An 18,902-nucleotide genomic window follows, 5' to 3' on the forward strand; every position below is an offset into this window, starting at 1 on the left:
GCCACATCCAATCCTTTTTTGAACACCTCCAGGGATGTTGACTCCACCACCTCCCTGGGCGGCACATTCCAGTGGCCAATTCCTCCTTCTGGCATGATCTTCCTCCTTACCTCAAGCGTAAACTTCCCCTTGTGCAGACAATTATTAAGCATCAATAACAACCATAACAGGACTCCTTCCCAGTACAAGTTTGGGCCACTCCCAGCAAAGGCTACACCACCTGAAGCCCTCCAACCACTCCTCTCAGGCTGAGAGGGACCTGGGGGTGCTGGTCGACGGTAGACTGAACATGAGCCTGCAGTGTGCCCAGGCAGCTAAGAGGGCCAATGGCATCCTGGCCTGCATCAGGAACAGTGTGGCCAGCAGGAGCAGGGAGGTCATTCTGCTCCTGTACACTGCACTGGTTAGGCCGCACCTCGAGTACTGTGTCCAGTTCTGGGCCCCTCAGTTTAGGAAGGATGTTGACTTGCTGGAATGAGTCCAGAGAAGAGCAACAAAGTTGGTGAGGGGTTTGGAACACAAGCCCTACGAGGAGAGGCTGAGGGAGCTGGGGTTGCTTAGCCTGGAGAAGAGGAGACTCAGGGGTGACCTTATTACTCTCTACAACTACCTGAAGGGAGGTTGTGGACAGATGGATGTTGGTCTCTTCTCCCAGGCAAGCAGTACCAGAACAAGAGGACACAGTCTCAGGCTGCACCAGGGGAGGTTCAGGCTGGATGTTAGAAAAACGTTCTATACAGAAAGAGTGATTGCACATTGGAATGGGCTGCCTGGGGAGGTGGTGGAGTCGCCATCACTGGAGGTGTTCAGGAGAAGACTTGATGGGGTGCTTGGTGCCGTGGGTGAGTTGTTTGGGCGGTGTTGGATTGGTTGATGGGTTGGACGCGATGATCTTGAAGGTCTCTTCCAACCTGGTTTATTCTATGTATTCTATGTATATTCTCTGTATCTCCTCCCAGTACAACTTATATCCCTTTACCCACTCCCTAACAGACTGGGCCCCATCCCAGTACAAACTGGTTCCTTGTTGGTTTGAAGCTGGAGGTTCTGGTGTGTCCCAGCCCAAGGCAGAAAAGCACCACAGCATCTGGGAGGAGCTATTCCATATGCCATGGGATGGAGAAAACCCTGCACATAGTGAAGAAGGCCAACTGCAGCTGGGCTGTGGCAGGAGGAGTGTGGCCACACAGACACAGAGGTTGTCCTCCCCCAGACTCGGCACTGCTATGGCCACATCTGGATGCTTGGTGTCTGGGTGTTGGGCTCTGCAGTCTGATGCAGAAGGGAGGAACTGGAGAGACTGCAGAGGAGATCTGCCAGGATGGGGGTTGACATCTCTGTGGAGAGGCTGAGGGACCTGGGCTGCTTCAGCCTGGTGAATGGAGGCTCAGGGCACTGCCATAGCAGTGTGCACATGGCTGAAGAGTGGTTTCAGAGAGGATGGAGCTCTTCTGGGGAGTGGGAAGAGACCAAAACCCTCACAAAGTACAGCTTGGAAGGTTCAGAGTGGAGTTGAGGCCAAAGAAATGTCCCTCAATGGGCAGAGCTGCATGAGGCCATCCAGAGGTGTCAGGAAATGGCAGGAAGAGCTGAGACAGCTCAGGGAAGGGATGGAAATGGCAGGGGAAGAGCTGGCTGGGGAAGCAAGATTGGTGTCAGCAGCCTGAAGGGAAAGAGCTGCAGGCATGGGACAGTGTAGGAGAGGTTGCAGTGAGGATGGCCAAGGGCTCTGGCAAGGCTGAGAGGCCCAACAGGACCAAGGTCTTTGTGCCCTTGGCTCTGGCACTTGCCTCTGCCACCAAGGCCTGTGAGGAGAAACTTGGCTTTGAGGCTTTGAGGTTCTTCTAGTCCAAGGGCAGTGGTCAGGGCTTGGCCTTTCTGTTTCCTAGACCAAAGGCAAGTTTTTTCTGCCCTGCACTTTGCCTTTGTCTCCCTGCAATCCTGGCCTCTACCAAGCTGCTCTAAGGAGTCCCTGGGGAGCCTTTGGCAACAAGCCTCAGTGAGGCCAATCAGTGCTTCAAGGTACTTTGGAGTTTGCTTCTGCCTTGGACTTGTTGAGAGGCTTCTTGGCAGCACCTTGGCAGAGTCTCCTGGCAGTACCTAAGGATGATGTAATCAGCCCCAAATACTCCATGGGGCTCATTAAATACTGTTGAACCTCTAATTATTGCCAAGGTTTCTACAGCTAATTGGAGAGGTTTTTAGTGAACAAAGTATCTGATTAAAAGTATTTTTAAAGGTGCGTTTCATTCCTTTTCAGCAGGAGTTGTCTTTTTGCAAGCAAACCACAGCAATCCTGACAAGGTCCTACCCTGCTTACTGCTCATCCTCACTCCCCACTGTCCCCAGCAGAGCCTAGAGCCACAGGTGAGGGACAGGATCTGCCTTGCCAGGGGCTGGGGGTCAGGGCTTGGCCCTTTGGATCAATGAATCCCCTCCAGGTTTCCTCAGCAGCAGAGCCACCTTCAGATGCTTGTCCTGACCTGGCAGCACTGCCTCAGTTCTCTGCTCTCACCAGAGCCTGGAGATGCTTCAGTGCCTCCAGTGATGCTTCACTTGCATCCACTGTCTCCTTCTGCTCTAACCAGGCCCTGGGGACCCTTTCCCAGTATGCTTCACTGGGACCCATTAAGAGTAGAAGAAACTTCAGAGTTTGAATCTGACTTTGACTTCTGGAGAGGTTTCATCAGCTTCTCAGTCTCTGAGGTTCATAGACTCAGCAGCAAAGCCACCAGAGGGCTCCTTTAAATGCCTTGGGCTGGTCCTGTGCTGGTGAGCTGGGCCAGGCTCCTGGTCTGGAGGTTGCTACTGGCAAGCAGGCAGCGCTGCAGGAGACAGCTCTGGCCAGGAGCAGCTCCTCTGCACAGCACAGCAGGGCTGAGGACACTGCCAGAGGATCTCAGGGAGATGAGGAAGGCAAAGAGAGCTTCAAGGTGTTCAGGACTGGGAGGGTGACTGAGAGCTCATTGGAGGAAAAGTCACTGCAGTCACTGACACAGTGAGGCTGTGGGTGCAGGACACTGCAGCTGTAGCTCCTGCAGGCATCTCCATCTTGGCATCTGATGCTTAGCTGAAGGCTCCTGGAGTGTGCACACAGAAGAAGGACCAAAGCCCTTCAGTTCCATCCTGTGAGCAGCAGTGAGCAGAGCTGGGTAAGGAGAAGGCTTCACCCCCAGCCCCTCTGCCTTTCTCTCTTCCCCTCACTGTCTCTGTAGCACTGCAGGCCTGCTCCCTGTTTCTCCACCTCTCCATGGGACTCCAAGTCTCTGGGATTGGGCTGTTGGTCACTTTCTGTTCTGACACCAGAGGAATCTTCATGGCAATTCTGGGTCCCTGCTGCATTTGAAACTGTGATGAACTCTGCCATGGGTTGGTAGTGATGGGTCTGAGCTGATCCATTCCTCATGCAGCTCAGGGAGGAGGGATACAGTGAGGCTGATAGAAGTGTGCCCTAACTTGTCACTACCTTTCCCTCCTTGGACAGGTCTCCATGGCCAGAGGCAGCAGATGGCCAACAGCAGCTCCATCACCCACTTCCTCCTCCTGCCATTCCCAGGCACAAGGCAGCTGCAACTGCTGCACTTCTGCCTCTTCCTGGCCATCTACCTGGTTGCCCTGCTGAGCAATGGCCTCATCATCAGCACCATAGCCTGGGACCACCACCTCCACACCCCCATGTACTTCTTCCTCTTCAACCTTGCCCTCCTTGACCTGGGTATCATCTCCACCATAGTCCCCAAATCCATGGACAATTCACTGAGGGATACCAGAATCATCTCCTATGCAGGATGTGTTGCTCAGGTCTTCTTTTTAGTATTCCTAATTGCTGCAGAGTATTTTCTCCTCACCACCATGTCCTACGATCGCTACGTTGCCATCTGCAGACCCCTGCACTATGAGACCCTCCTGGGCAGCAGAGTTTGTCTCCACCTGGTAGCAGCTGCCTGGGCCTTTGGGGTTCTCTTTGCTCTGCTGCACACAGCCAATACATTTTCCCTGCCCCTCTGCCAGGGCAATGCTGTGAACCAGTTCTTCTGTGAAATCCCCCAGCTCCTCAAGCTCTCCTGCTCCACCTCCTACCTCAGGGATCTTTGGCTTATTGTGGTCACTGCCTGTTTATTCTTTGTCTGTTTTGTGTTGATTGTGGTGTCCTATGTGCAGATCTTCAGGGCAGTGCTGAGGATCCCCTCTCAGCAGGGACGCCACAAAGCCTTTGCCACCTGCGTCCCTCACCTGGCTGTGGTCTCCCTGTTTCTCACCACTGCCTTCTTTGCCTACCTGAAGCCCTCCTCCATCTCCTCCTCATCCCTGGACCTGGTGGTGTCAGTTCTGTACTCAGTGGTGCCTCCAGCAGTGAACCCTCTCATCTACAGCCTGAGGAACCAGGAGCTCAAGGCTGCCCTCAGCCAACTGATCCCTGGATGCTTTCAGAAGCAATAAACTCTTCTGCAGAGCAGTTCTGATGTCACTCAGTGCAGGCCCAACCTCGCTTCTGTACTTCGTGGTGGTGGTGTTTTACTCTATCAAACTGTCATCCCTTTTCTAACACATTCTCTCCTTTGCTGACCAAGAGTTTGTGCAGCAGGACCTCTGTTCTTTGGTTAAAAAAAATAAAGAAACTTTCATTAACTTTTTCCTTCCTGAGATCCTTCCCCGAGGACTTCTCTGGAGCTTCAGGTCCTGCGTAGATTGGGGGGAGGAAGGAGTCCAAGCACTGCCAGGGAGCACCAGCACCTGAATTTCCAGGGCTGTTCTCTTTCAACTTCCAGCCTCACCTGTGTCAGTACAAGGCCTGAGTGCTGCCGCTGTGTGCTGGGTTGAGGCAGCCCCCTCTCCCCACCATGGGCAGGAATAAAACACTGTGGTGGGTTCAGAGGCAGACCCCCTCCCCACAACAACCATCCTCTGCTACCAAGAATGTGCTGGGTTGAGGCAGCCCCCTCTCTCCCCACCACGGGCAGGAATAAAACACTCAGACAAACGGATTGCAAAAGTGATGAAAGTTTAAATAGAAAGCAGTGAATGTTACAGAGAACCCAAAGCGCAGTGACAAAGAAAGATCCCAAAGCAAACCCAGAGCCATCCCATTCCCACCTGAGGGTACACCCGAGACCCTCAGGGCTCCTTCTTCCCCCTCCCTCTGCTGGGCTAGTCTCAGCTGGCCAGACCTGAGACTACCCATCCCCCTGTGACCTTGGGCCTAGCCAGGCCCAAAGCCAGCAGACATCTCCCCCAGTTACCGGCTGAAGGAGGGGGAAGAAAAGAGAAGGTGCTAGACCCCGCACTGGATCTTATAGTGGTGCAAAGAATTATGGTAGGAAATACACACAATTTCCTGTGTCCATCCCTCTGGGCTGGACTTCTGGACACAGGAAGTGAACACACCAGGGGGGCACCCAGCTCAAACTGCAACAGGCTGTTTGGTCAGGGTTCTCCTGTTTGGCAGTCCTGTGACCACAGGCAGGTACAGGCCATTGGAACTACTAAGAACTGGCCCCCAAGAGCAGTTCCACAAAGACAGATGATCTGCTCAGGGCAGAGTCTGAAGGCTTAGGGCTTCATCCAAAGTTTTTCTCAAGAGCAGGCCCAAGAAAGTGTCCCAGGGATGCAAACAGCAGGGAACAGCTCAAGTGTGAGTGTGCAGGGCTGGGGCACACAGCAGTGTCCTGACACAGACAGGCCTCCTGCAAGAGGCCTGAAGGAGCAGCAGAGCAGGCTCTGATCTGTGTCTCTGTTCACTGCACAGCCTGGGGAAGCTGTCCCAGGGTGATCATCCTGCTCTAGCCACTCACCACCACCATTTCCACCACTGGTCTCTCACCACAACTTGGAAAGTTTCTTTGTCCCCCACTTGCAGGTCACAGGCTCAGGAGGTCAGCAGTGGCTGCTGGCATTGCACAGATGAGATGCAAGCATGGCCATGGTGTGTGGGGTGAGAGGAACCTGAGTGAGCACAAACACCATCAGCTGTTTCTGGGGGGTACCAAGGCACTGGAGGTGTGAGGAACCTCCTGGTCTCTGGCAGGGGCAGCAGGAGGCCAGGGACACTCTGCCTGCTGCAGTGCAGAGCCTGAGTGAGGGATGGGGCAAGACAGAAGCAGTTCATGAGGCCAGCTCAGGTGTGGACACCTGACAGAGCTCTGACATTTCTGTGTGTGACTGCAGCACAAACCTCCCTGCCCCAGGGAGATTCCTCTCAGGTGTCCTGCACAGGCTCATTGCAAATGTTGCTGTATGCTCACATCACCCTTCCTGGGCTGTGCCCTGAAACGTGCACAGAACCAGCAGAGTGTTGTAGTACAGATGTTTTAATCACCTCGAGCAAAGCTTTCTGCACCAGATGTAAGCAGGCAAAGATGTTTATTACATTACACAGCAAGGTTCTCTGGTCTCTCAGCAGGCACAGGTGTCTCACCCCAACTGATCATTCTCTACTGGCATGCATGTCATTAAGGCAGACAATAGGTGAAAATAACAAAACAATACTTTAACACATCCAACCAAATTCTGCCCAATTTCTCTCCTTTGGTTACAAGGTGTTTACATTACCCTCAGAGTCAAAGACAAAACATAGCTTTGTCTAATTCCAGCAAAGGCAAATCTTCCCTATAGCCTTCCAAAGCTATCCAAAACAACCTCCTCCCACATCTCCCCCTTTCTGTTTTTCCATAGAAGAACACTTCTGATTGACCTTTCTAACATTCTTTGCATACATAGAGGCAAGCAAGTTAAAACTAACTCTATAGCACAAGCAGAAGTTGTGGAAGGCAGTGAGTCTAACAGACTGATGTAAGCCATACAAGACACAATGCTCAGGCTGTATGAATTAGCTCAATCTAACAGAACTGGCACAGTATATGGTTAAAGGTAACAAAACTTCCAGCTGCATTTCAGTAACAAGCTCACATTCCTTTCCACTGATCTTACAAGGTCAGAACACAAACAGAACAGTTGCTTCTTTCAGACAGAAAGTTTCATTCCATAGTTTTGAAATTATTTCTTTGTTACCTGCCTGATCTCTCAAAGGAGAACTCAGATCTTACCAGTTTCAATTCTCACATTTCCCTTTTCTTATTAACAAAGAAGACTTGATCAAGCCTGAACACATTGTACACAGGAATCAAGATACAAAGAGCTACAAACACAGCAACCCCAATCTTCAGCACTGCCTTCTACAATCTGCTTCAAGGGTATGCTACATCTTTGTTTTTTTTCTTCTAAGATGGTCAAAAATCATAGAAGTGATTGAAGCCTCCCTCCACCTCCTCCCCATCCTGGAACCTGTTGGTGTCAGTTGTGTACTCAGTGGTGCCTCCAGCAGTGAACCCTCTCATCTACAGCCTGAGGAACCAGGAGCTCAAGGCTGACCTCAGCCAACTGATCCCTGGATGCTTTCAGAAGCAATAAACTCTTCTGCAGAGCAGTTCTGATGTCACTCAGTGCAGGCTCAGCCTGGCTTCTGTACTTTGTGGTGGTGGTGCTTAATGTCAGCAAGATTCTCCTTGATCCATAAGGGTAGAGCTGCCCAGGCTCCACCTCCACAGATAAGGAAAATACTTGCAGGTAAACAGCAAGAGTGAAAAGGCTCCTTGGCTGGGTCAGGGATGACATCCTGAATAGTCATGGTTCTGCCCAATGTAAAATTGAACATAACACAATAAGGCATTTTTACTCATCCTGGTAATACTGATCACTTGACGCTTTGTTTTTGCTAAGGAAAGGCACTGAGTCCTATTGATACTAACTTTGGCCTAATGTTGTTTGTTCTTCTTTCAAGTTTCTCCTAGCTAAAACTTCCAGAACTCTTATATCCTCCATAAATTTTGTTAAATCACATTTGAAACCATATATGACATGAAAATCTGAGAACATCACATGCTTTAACCATTTGTGGCCATTTGACACTGTGCCTTTAAGAAAGGGGCACACTGGCTAAATGTTTATAAAATGTTTTGGTATTCTAAACGAATTTCATTGGTAGAATTGTGGGAGGTGAGATTGTTAGACCCAGGGTAGCTGGGACTTTCTCTCAGTCTTCCTTCCTTCGCTGTCCCTCTCGGCTGGATCTGCTTCTGGGATTCTGGCCAACTAAGATAAGATACTAACTCCCTGTGCCAGGCCTTTCTTCCTTTCCTGCCCTGTTAACCATCCAAATCTCTTTTCTACCTCTTTTGGGGGAGAAGGGAGGTAGGGGGGTGAAGGGGGCACAGGGGGAAGCCCCCTCTGTGGGGGGTCTGGTTTCTGGTTGAGTTCATTTGCTGTATATTCCTGTATATATTGTAAAATACCTGTATTTGTTGTGTTATACAGAATCTGTTTCCTTGTAAAATATACTCTCATTTCTCCGACTGGGTTTAGCCGTGGTCTCTTTCTCAGTGGGGGAGGGAAAGCAGAGCCTTTCCTTTCAAACCACCACACCATTCTTTCTTGTGACATAATGCCTGAATTCCCCAATATTTTTTTGTTTTATATAACCTAAAATTAAAAAGTCTTTTGTGCTATAGTTAATTTTGACTTTCTCTATAACTATTTAAACTTTTGCCAAACTGGTGAGTTACCATGTAAATCCATGTGAACATATTCCCTAATCCTACAACAATGAAGCCATCATGGTACTCAGTCCTAATTCAGATGAGGTTTGGTACATTCTTCTGATTGATGCTTTTGATCTCAGGTTATCATAGCAGTCATTGTCATCGGTGTTAGGTAGCTCTGCTGATCTTCAGCTCCATGGGAAATGCTCTTTGTCCTGTCCTCTTGTGCTGTTGTTTGCTGAGATGATTGCAGTACTGCATTGCAAAATGGATGTTTCCAGGTATTGCCTTGGGTTAGCTATTTCTTGCTGGTATCACTAAAGCTTTAGTTATAAAATATGCAAAATATGCATCCCTCTTTTTCTCTCTCTTTGTTTTAATATATATATATGTATATATATATATATATAATCTTTATCTTCAAGCAAAGGCAAACCTTCCCTATAGTCTTCTAAAGCTATCTGAAAACAATCCTTCTCCTACACAGAAACATAGAATCACAGAACTGTTGTGGTTGGGAAAGACCTTCAAGGTCATCCAGGGCAGCCATTACCTAAGCCTACCAAGTCTGCTGGTAAAGCATGGCCAAGGGCTCTGGCAAGGCTCAAAGCCCAACAGGACCTAGGTCTTGGTCCCTGGGCTCTGGCACTTGTCTGTGCCACCCAGGCCTGGGAGCAGATCCTTTCTTTTGAGGCTTTCAGGCTCTACTGTCCCCAGGGACTGTGCTCAGGGCTTGGCCTTCCTGCTCCATAAACAAAGCCCAGGGTTTTTCAGCATCACAGACTCCTGCATTTTACCTTTGTTTTGCTCTAGAAATCACAGCCTCCAATTACCTGCTCTAAGGAGCCCCTGGGGAGGCTTTGTCAGTAACAAACCTCAGTGGGGCCAATCAGTGCTTCAAGCTACTTTGGCATTTGCTGCTGACTTCTGGAGCAGTTTCTTCAACCTTCTCTCAGTCCCTGATACCTGGGGTCAGCCCCAAATACTCCATGGGGCTCATTAGAACACAGAAGTCCCTCAGGAGCTGTGGCTCTGCCTGGGATTTCCTTCAGGTACTGAAGACTTGTCCAGCTCATTGGAGCTTTTTCACAGTTCATTGAAGCTGTTTCACAGTGCAGTTAATGAGGAAGATTTCCCACTGGGCCTCATAAAACCCTGAGTAGTTTTTAAAGGATGTTTTTAATTAGCTGCATTTGAGATAAGGGAGCTGACAGCAGCACTCTCCACATGACCTTGATCCACAGAGTCTCCTGAGGAGGCCTGGACTAGGGGAAAAAACTCTTCCTCAAGAGCTGACACTGTATGAACAACTTTGTTCCTCACCCACTCCACAACTTCCCCATACCAGTCACTGGCCACCTGGGGCTTGCATCATTTCTCCACTGCTCTCTGCATCTGCAGGTCACAGCTCCATGGCACCAAATTCCTCCTGCTCTCCATAGACCTCTGTCTGCACACAGCCACAGGAGAATTGTTCCTGTTTAGAAGGAAATAAAAGTAAAGTCTGATAAAGTTGCATTGGTAATCAAACCCCTCTGGAACCAGCTGCTCAGCACAAGCTGTCTCCCAGGAGGCTGCCTCTCTCCAAGGCATGACCTGAGAAGCAAAGTTTTAGGCAAGTAGATACAAGAGACAGAGAGCAAAAACAAACACAGAGGTAGCCCAGGGGACAACTGCAGCTTTGCCTCCCTACAGGTCAAAGCAGCATAGGAGAGAGGAAGCTGAATGAACAAAGAATAAGTGCAGAAACAAATTGGAGAAGAATGGAAAGGGCCTTTCTTGTCCAGTCTGCACCTGGAAAGGTGACTCCAGAGATGGTCACTGTGTCCTGGAGAGGACAGTACATGAAAGCTTAATTAAGCAGGTGGTCTAAGAGGTAGAAGAGTGGCAGGGAAGTGCCAGGGGCAGATCAATATCTCTTTGGAACATCCTTTTGGAAAGCTCTTGGCATTGGCAGAGGTGTCTGGTGAGAGAGGACAAATTAATGTCTCCCATCTTTGGGAGAGGCCAAAGTGCAGCCCAGGAAAGCCCAGGCTATGCCAGCTCAGCTAGGTGAGTGATGAGAGCCACTACCTGGGAGTCCTTTTGGGTGGCTTTTCTGTGCACCTGAAAGAGGAGAATCTGTTCCAGAAACATGAGCACGGACTTGCCAAGGCTCAGCTATGCCTCACTGTGGCAGTTTAAGTCTGATGCCTAGGATATTTTCCACAGATCTTGAGTGAAAGTGGTATAATGGAAATAAATTACCATGGGATGCAAAAGAAAAATAATGATGAGGTCTAAATAATCCCAGTGCTCTGATAACTAAAAGTTATTAGTGTAAACTAACTCTCTCTCTTTTTCTCTGTTCTCTGCTCTTACAGATCCTTGCTGGTGCTTTTGCTTGGCTGTTGCTGACCTTGGCTGCGTTCTTCTTGTGGCTAAGTACTAAGAAGCTCCTCTTGGCTTTTCCTTTTACTCTTTCCCCCTGTACAGGGTAGGGGGAAGGGAGCAGAGAGGAGGAAGCTGTAGGTAAACCCCTGGTTTTGTCTGGGGAAGTTCTTGTGTTGTTTATAAATTGTAAATGCATGGAAATATTGTCTATTTTGTACATATTTGTTGCATTTCATATTTCTAGATTGAAGTTTTGCTTATGAATATAGCTTCACTTGCTTTCACTGAGCTAGTATGGCAGTTTTATTTGGGAGGATAATTCTCTCAAGTTAGTTGGGAGGTAACTTCAACCCATCACATTCTTTAAGTGGCACCCAACGAGGAGCATTGCTCCATTGGTTGAGTAATTTAGTACTCAGATTAAGGAAGCAAAAATGAAACTATTCTGGGGTTTGTGACCCAGGCAACCAGCACCAGAACAAGGGGACACAGTCTCAAGCTGTGCCAGGGGAGGTTTAGACTCGAGGTGAGGAGGAAGTTCTTCACTGAGCGAGTCATTCGTCATTGGAATGGGCTGCCCAGGGAGGTGGTGGAGTCGCTGTCCCTGGAGGTGTTCAAGGGGAGATTGGACGTGGCACTTGGTGCCATGGTCTAGTTGTGAGGTCTGTTGGAACAGGTTGGACTTGATGATCCTTGGGGTCTCTTCCAGCCTTGGTTATACTGTGATACTGTGATACTGTGATATTCTGTCTTAAGTGTGATGCTGTATAAATGGTTTGTTTCTGCACTGATTGACCAGGTCAGCAGCTACATTGTATGTAAGTGTGGTAGGTTGAGAGAGGGCTTAGCTCTGCCTCCTCCACAGAGTAAGAAACCACAGCTAACCCAGTCGAAGAGCAAAGCTATATATTTACAAGCATATATGGAAAGCAGGTTATATATAACACAATATATACAGGTATTTACAATATATACACAGAAATATACAGCAAAGAGAAATAACACAACAAAAATCCCTCCCCGAGGGAGGGATCCCCTCCCTGTAACCCCCTCTCTCCCCCCTCTACCTCCCTTTTTTCCCCAAAAAGTGTTTAGAGAGAAAGAAAAGCAAGTTACTAAGGAAAAGAGTTGTTAGTAAGCTTCAAAAGCCCATGCAGGATTAGTGTTTGCTTATCTGAAGGCCAACTCCAGCAGTTCGCAGAGAAGCAGGCAGGGAGAACAGGCTGAAACACCAAACTCCCCCAACTCCCAAACCGAACTGAACTGAGGAAAAAAAAAAAAAATCCAACTGCTCCACAATCTAAAGTTGCATTTTATCCATACACCAATGAAATTCGTTTAGAATATCAGAATGTTTTGGTTCTAGTACTGAAAACATTTAGCCAGTGTGTCCCAGCACTGTTTGTCTTAAAGGCACAGCCTCAAACGGTCACAGTAAGCTATTTGTTTGGTTTAGAATAGAATAGAATAGAATAGACCAGGTTGGAAGATTTAGCGACAACAGAGAATGGAGTCAATAAATCTGATCAATGTGATCTAGTATTGTCCTTTATTGCTTCAGTATTGCAGGCCCATGGCTTAGGCCTATGGTGAAAGCATGGTACAGAGCAGACAGTAGAGCTGACAGGCTAGCAAGAAAAGCATGGAGGAAAGTGTGCAGTAAGAAAACCCTTAGAACTTATATCAACTCGGAGGGCATTGCTGGCATGGCTTCATTGGCCCCTCACGAGTGACCACACACTATTGCTATAGATTATTGGTTAAACCAGTAATAACATGCAAGATTGTTGATGCACATGTGTGTCCTGTTATTCTGAGATAACTCTCTGTGTTTATAGCTACCGGTGTCCTGCTTTGGTTACACGGTGCAGGCACAGCACTATTCTGCTATGCTGCTAGCTACTTCTGCACCCGTGCTGGACACGGCCTACCACCAGGCCTACACTGCCAGATTGCTCATGCTGCTTATTGCAACCATTACCACAAATCCCCCTTTTTTGTTTTTGTGAGCAATCTGGTCACGGGAGTTGTTCCCGTCCCATACGGGATGGATCAATCATTGCGTGCATTACTGAGAACAACATTAACAGCACTGTCAGCTATAAGGCACAAAAACACTTAAACAGACTTAGAGTAAATAATGAAAACGAGAGAAACATCAGCAATGAAGACCCAGTCAGGTCTAAACACATTGCATACAAAAATCAAGGCACAAATGGTTCACAAATACAGCAAGTTAATCCTCAGCACGATCCTCTGCAATTCACTCTAAAGGTATGTCACATGTTTACTTTTCCAAGATGGTTGAGAATCACAAGCTACTTAGGGTTAGCAAGACTCTCCTTAGTCCACGAAGATGAAGCTGGCCAGGCTCCTTCTCCACAGATAAGGGAAACTACTTACAGGCAAGCAATGAGAGTGAAAAAGCTCCATTGGTGGGTTGTAGATGACATTCTGAGTACTCATTATTTTAAAACTGGACTAACCACAATGATGCCTTTTCACTCATCCTAACAATACAAATCTCTCAAATACTACACTCAATTCTGAGCTAGATGCTTCCTGTTGACATCTTGGATTATCGTTAGGGTTATTGAGGTTAGTGCTAGGTGGGTTTGCTGCCTGTCATTTTCATGACAGCTGTGTTGTCGGCTGTGTGAAGTTTTCATGCTGGTTTGTTGCATATTCTTTGCCGATCATTATTGTACTGTCACTTTGTTGTAATCTTACTGCTATTTATTCATGTTTAATGGTGGTAGCTGAGTAAAGTGGTTGCTACTTCAATTCTTGCAACTGCTTATTTGAATCATGTGTGCTGCATTGGATGTTCTATATAATTTGTTAGGTTTTATTTTGTTGTTATTAGTATTATTTCTGTTTATGCTTCTTACTATATATATTCGCTTATTTTAAACTTCAATATATACTTTGTTGTCAACTTTACCACATAAATATTTTTGTTAATTTTTGTCTATTTTTTTGTTAACTTTTCTTTGTTTTGTTAATTTTCTTTACTTATTTTTCAATTTTTTTTGTCTATTTTCTGTTATTTTCTTATTTTTCTATTTTATATTCTACTTAGTCATATCTACCTTAACAATCCTTATCTATGTTGTATTTTACTTAATCATACCTATTATTTTACTTAATCATACCTATCTAAACAATCTTTGTCCATGTGTGCTAATTATCCTTATGGTTAACTATATTTCTTGTGTTAGTAATCCTTACATATCTATTAATAACTCTTAGCTTTGTTAGTAACTCTTATGTGTTTTGTTAATAATTCTTGTTTGTCTTCATCATGTTTTCAATAATACCTGGTAATCCTTATCCTATCACTACTATGAGCACAAAGAGTACATCTAAAAAGAACTTACATTCTATAACATCCCTTATATCAACCTCTTAACTTATGCTACTACCAAAAATCCTTAAGACTTCAATATCTAAAGGGACAATAAGACAAATGGTAGGCTAACGAAGGAATACCCCTTAAAATGAAAAACCATTTAACACAATATGCATCTATGTTCTATGTTCTATGGAGATCTCCTAAAATGCCATGGCACACCAAAAAAAACTATAAAAAAAGAGAAAACCATAAACCAAAGGAAAATCTTTGGGAGACCTAAGGTCATTGCTTTGTTACCTAATGCATCGGCCTAAATTAGCCAAGTGGCAATCCACGCAGGCATAAAAGGAAAAATGGGTTTGAACCAACTGATGCTGTAACTGCACTCAAGTGGCAGAAGTATGAGCTGCTTCTGGCAATTCCTCCTTCCATGGTCGAATCCACTTGCTGGGGATCCACTGGCTGCCACCATCTGTTAGTACACAAGCATAACCACGACCCATTGTTAAGAGTTCGACTGGACCTTCCCAGGTTCCTGTCGCCAGATTGCGATATCGAACTAAAACCTTTGATGGTAAAGGTTCGAGGCCTAAACGAAGGGAATTGCTATGAATTACTATGGGGGGCTCCTGTCGATTTTGTGTGAGCCACAGGAAATTCATAACATATACTGCTTTTGCTAAGCGTTCATGAGGGCTGTCAGGTTCCTCTCCACCTTTCTGTTTCTGCAACAGCGATTTCAACACCCCATGAACACGCTCAACAATGGCCTGTCCAGTAGGAGAGTGTGGGATGCCTGTGATTATCTTGATACCCCAATTTGCACAAAAGCGATTGAAGCGGCAAGAAGTGTAGCCAGGGCCATTGTCACTCTTAAGGGTTTGTGGAACCCCCAAGGCTGCAATAGCTGCGTGCATATGCTTGATAACATGTTTTGCAGTTTCCCCAGACTGCGCTGTGGCCCACATGGCATGGGAAAAAGTATCTATGACCACATGCACAAAGCGTAGACGACCAAATTCTGAAATATGAGTGACGTCCATTGGAGGGCTTGTAGTCCTCTTGGATTCACTCCGAGGCCCATACCACAAGTGGCCTGTTGGCAAGACGAGCAAGATTGAACGATACCTTGCGCATCAGAATGAGAAATGCCAAACTGACATACTAGCATCTTAGCAGACTGATGAAAAAATCCATGGGATAAGACTGCCTGTTGAAAAATATTGGTGGGTGGACCAGCCCAGGCCAGAGCCACCAACATATCTGCTCTATTATTCCCAATGGCTAAGCCACCGCATTGCTGGTGACTACGGATAAGCGTGATAAAATATGAGTGCGCGCGATGGTTCAATAGTGATAGGAGTTGCACTAGCAGGCGATACAGACGTTCATTTTTTAAAGATTTCACCATACCGCCTTCTAACCTAGTAACGATCCCTACCACATAAAGAGAATCAGAAACAATGTTAACTGGTCGTGATTTCCAGTCATGAAATACCTGAACGACAGCCGCTAACTCTAACGTTTGGAGAGAATCTCCTGGCTGGCCTTGTATAAGCCGTGAATGCCAAACCACCACAGCCTGATACATTCCAGGTAATTGCGGCACGATGAGATTTTCGGCCCGCATCTGTGAATACCGTATCACCATCTACAGGTCTTGCAGATATTAGAGGTTTCCAAGAAATTTCTTGGTTCTGCAAAAAGGGTAATAACTTACTAGCAGGTAGATGTACACTAATGCGACCCAAGTAGTCAGAAATTGCAATTTGAAAAGGAGTGGAGGTTTCCAGCAACCAACAAAGATATTCTTGAGCTACAGGTAGAAAGATTGAGTCAGGATCATTTCCACTGATCTCAACAATACGACGCCTGCCCTTAATAACCAACTGAGCAAAAATTGCATCTTGAGAAAGTACGGTTTTGTCTGGTCTATAGGGCAAAAATATCCATTCAATGATGTTCAATGAGTCCTTGCAGGCTTGACAAATAACTCCTGCCATGTGTTTTCGCCCATTGCTACGGTTGATTATTAGTAAGGATAATGCCTTATCTTCTAGGATACGACAGGTAGAAGCGTGCAGCACTTTGTCAAGTATTTGTTGTAGTGCATTTCACTGACACTCATCAAGGTGTCTGCTATCATTTGCATACACTGAAGATCCTAAAAGAGGCATTAAAGGCGCTATGTCATCATTAGTTATACCACAGACAGGTCGTAGCCACTGAATGTCACCTAGCAGTTTCTGAACATCCGCTAGAGTAGAAATTTTAGTAGTTAGCGTGACTTTTTGCGGCTGGCTGGTGGCTTGATTAATGATCCACCCCAGATATTTCCAGGGGGCTGTTTGCTGAATTTTTTCAGGTGCTATCTTCAAGCCTCTAGTTTCTAACATGGATTGAAGCTCAGGGAATATTGTCTTAGAGTCTAGCTCTTTTCCTGCAATTAAGATGTCATCCATGTAGTGGTAGACAAGAAAGTCATGATATGCCTGTCTGAATGGGGATAAAGCCCAAGCCACATACATTTGGCACAGGGTGGGAGAATTCTTCATGCCTTGCGACAAGGTTACCCATTGACATCGCTGGGCGGGTTCTGCCTTCACAGTAAATGCGAACCTATCTGAATCCTCCGGGTGCAAATAAATTGTGAAGAAGCAGTTCTTCAGATCAATAATGATTAGATCCCAATTTTGGGGGATCATAGTAGGAGTGGGGAGGCCAGGCTGTAAAGCACCCATCTCCTCCATGATCGAGTTGATTGCTCTCAGATCATGTAATAAATGCCATTTTCCAGACTTTTTGGGAATGGTAAAGATTGGAGTGTTCCATGGACTGGTGGATGGAATTATATACCCTAATTGCAATTGTTCCTGCACTAGGGTCTTAACAATTTGCAGCGTATCCTGTTTAAGCGGCCACTGCTCCACCCATAGCGGTTCATCTGTTTTCCATTTTAATTTGAGGGCTGGCTGCTCACCAGCGGCCGCTACAAAAAAGGATCAGTAACAAGTCGTGCTCCCAGCTGACTTAAGGCATCTCTGCCCAATAGAGCAACTGGAAGGGTTAACACATATGGTCTTAGAGTGATTGACTTGCCATCCTGAAAAGTAAATTGCAGAGGCTCTTTGCCGACCCAAGTTGTTTGCACACCTCCTACACCCATAACTCCAGAATTTGCCATCAACAATGGCCACTGACTGTTCCACCTATGACGAGGTATGATGGTAACATCAGCTCCAGTATCCACAAGCATTGAAAGTTGTACAGTTTGCTCATAAGGGTGTCTGAATGTTACAACCTCTTCAGGTTTACCCTTTTGGATATCTAAGGCCCATAAGATATTAGGCATGCCAGTGGAACCAAAGCCTCCTTGTCCTCGAACCCTGTCTGAAGCTACGGCCACTTGAGACTCAAATGGAATTAGTTGAGCGATTTTTGTTCCAGCAGGAATACTAACAGGAGGGGCAATAGTATAGAGCATAATTTTTATAACACCTTCATAATCAGAATCGATTAGACCAGGGACTATAAAGATGCCCTGTCTAGAGGTAGACGATCTGCCAATTAACAGAGCACAAAGTCCATGACCCAGAGGACCACGTTGGTCTGACTCGACAACAGCAACATCTGTGGTCTCAAGGGTAACATCTACTGCTGTTGCCAAGTCCACTCTGCTGCTGCCGGAGGTGGCCGCGGGGTGGTGGTCCAAGCACCCTGATTTGCTGTAGTCGCGCGGGGTGCATTCGCGCTGCGGGAGAAGTTTCCCTGCCGATGACAGTCTTGGGTAGAATGAGTAGGACTGTGGCAATGAGCACAGCACCTTCGAGGCTGCACAGCAGTTGAGTAATTAGATTTAGGGTGCCTAAATTTCCCAGAATTATGTTGCCTGGTACCATGGTGCTTTCCTCTTTTAGGTGGTTTTGACACTAGGTTTGTGGCTGCCTGTACAGCTGTGGCTAAATAGGTAGCTGTGTGCTGGTGCATCATTCGTTCTGCTGCATCCAGCAGCTGTGCAGTAGAAGCGCCTCTTGGCACAGTGCTTAGAACCTGTTTAGTTTTGTCATTAGCATTATCAAATGCCAGAATGTCCATCATTTTATTCTTCATGTCAACACTCAAATCCGGATTAGAGTCTAATGCTGTATGCAACCTATCCACAAAGGAGCCAAACGACTCTGTGGGGCCCTGTCAAATGGAGAAAAATGTAGGGCCAGACTTATCGTCCTGGATTTTCTACCACGCTCTGACCGCTAGGTCCTGACTTAACTGTAGGACCTGATCAGGAAGTCGTACTTGCTGATCTTGTCTAATGAAGTCTCCTGACCCAATGAGTTGATGAAGAGTAACACCGTGTAAAGGGTCTGCTGGCTGCCGGGGCGTGGCTTCCGTGGCAGTGCAGGCAGTTTGCCACTTATCGAGAAATTGTAAGCGTTGATGTGGTGTTAATAAGGTGTTTGCCAACATACGTGTGTCGAAAGGCGTTAACAAGTGTGTTGAAAACAATTGATCGATTAAAGCAGAGGTGTAGCCTGACTTCAGACCATAGGTGGTTATAGCCTGCCTAGCTTCTTTTAGCAGCTTCCAATCCAGAGTTTGCCATGCTCTGCCTTGACCTTGCAGTGATACAGGATATGCAC

General features: G+C 46.7%; 1 protein-coding gene across 1 annotated transcript; it reads left to right on the forward strand.

Moving 5' to 3' along the window:
* Positions 1-3,507: 3,507 nt before the first annotated feature.
* Positions 3,508-12,027, forward strand: LOC128899852 (olfactory receptor 14A16-like; the record flags this gene model as incomplete). The annotated part of the gene is made up of 2 exons (XM_054179564.1): positions 3,508-4,405; positions 12,011-12,027. Coding segments are annotated over exons 1-2 (915 nt in total), but the record flags the coding sequence as incomplete, so codon positions are not given.
* Between the last annotated feature and the right edge of the window lie 6,875 nt (positions 12,028-18,902).

This window comes from Dryobates pubescens, unplaced genomic scaffold (genome assembly GCF_014839835.1).
Source record: "Dryobates pubescens isolate bDryPub1 unplaced genomic scaffold, bDryPub1.pri scaffold_82_arrow_ctg1, whole genome shotgun sequence".
NCBI lineage: Eukaryota > Metazoa > Chordata > Aves > Piciformes > Picidae > Dryobates > Dryobates pubescens.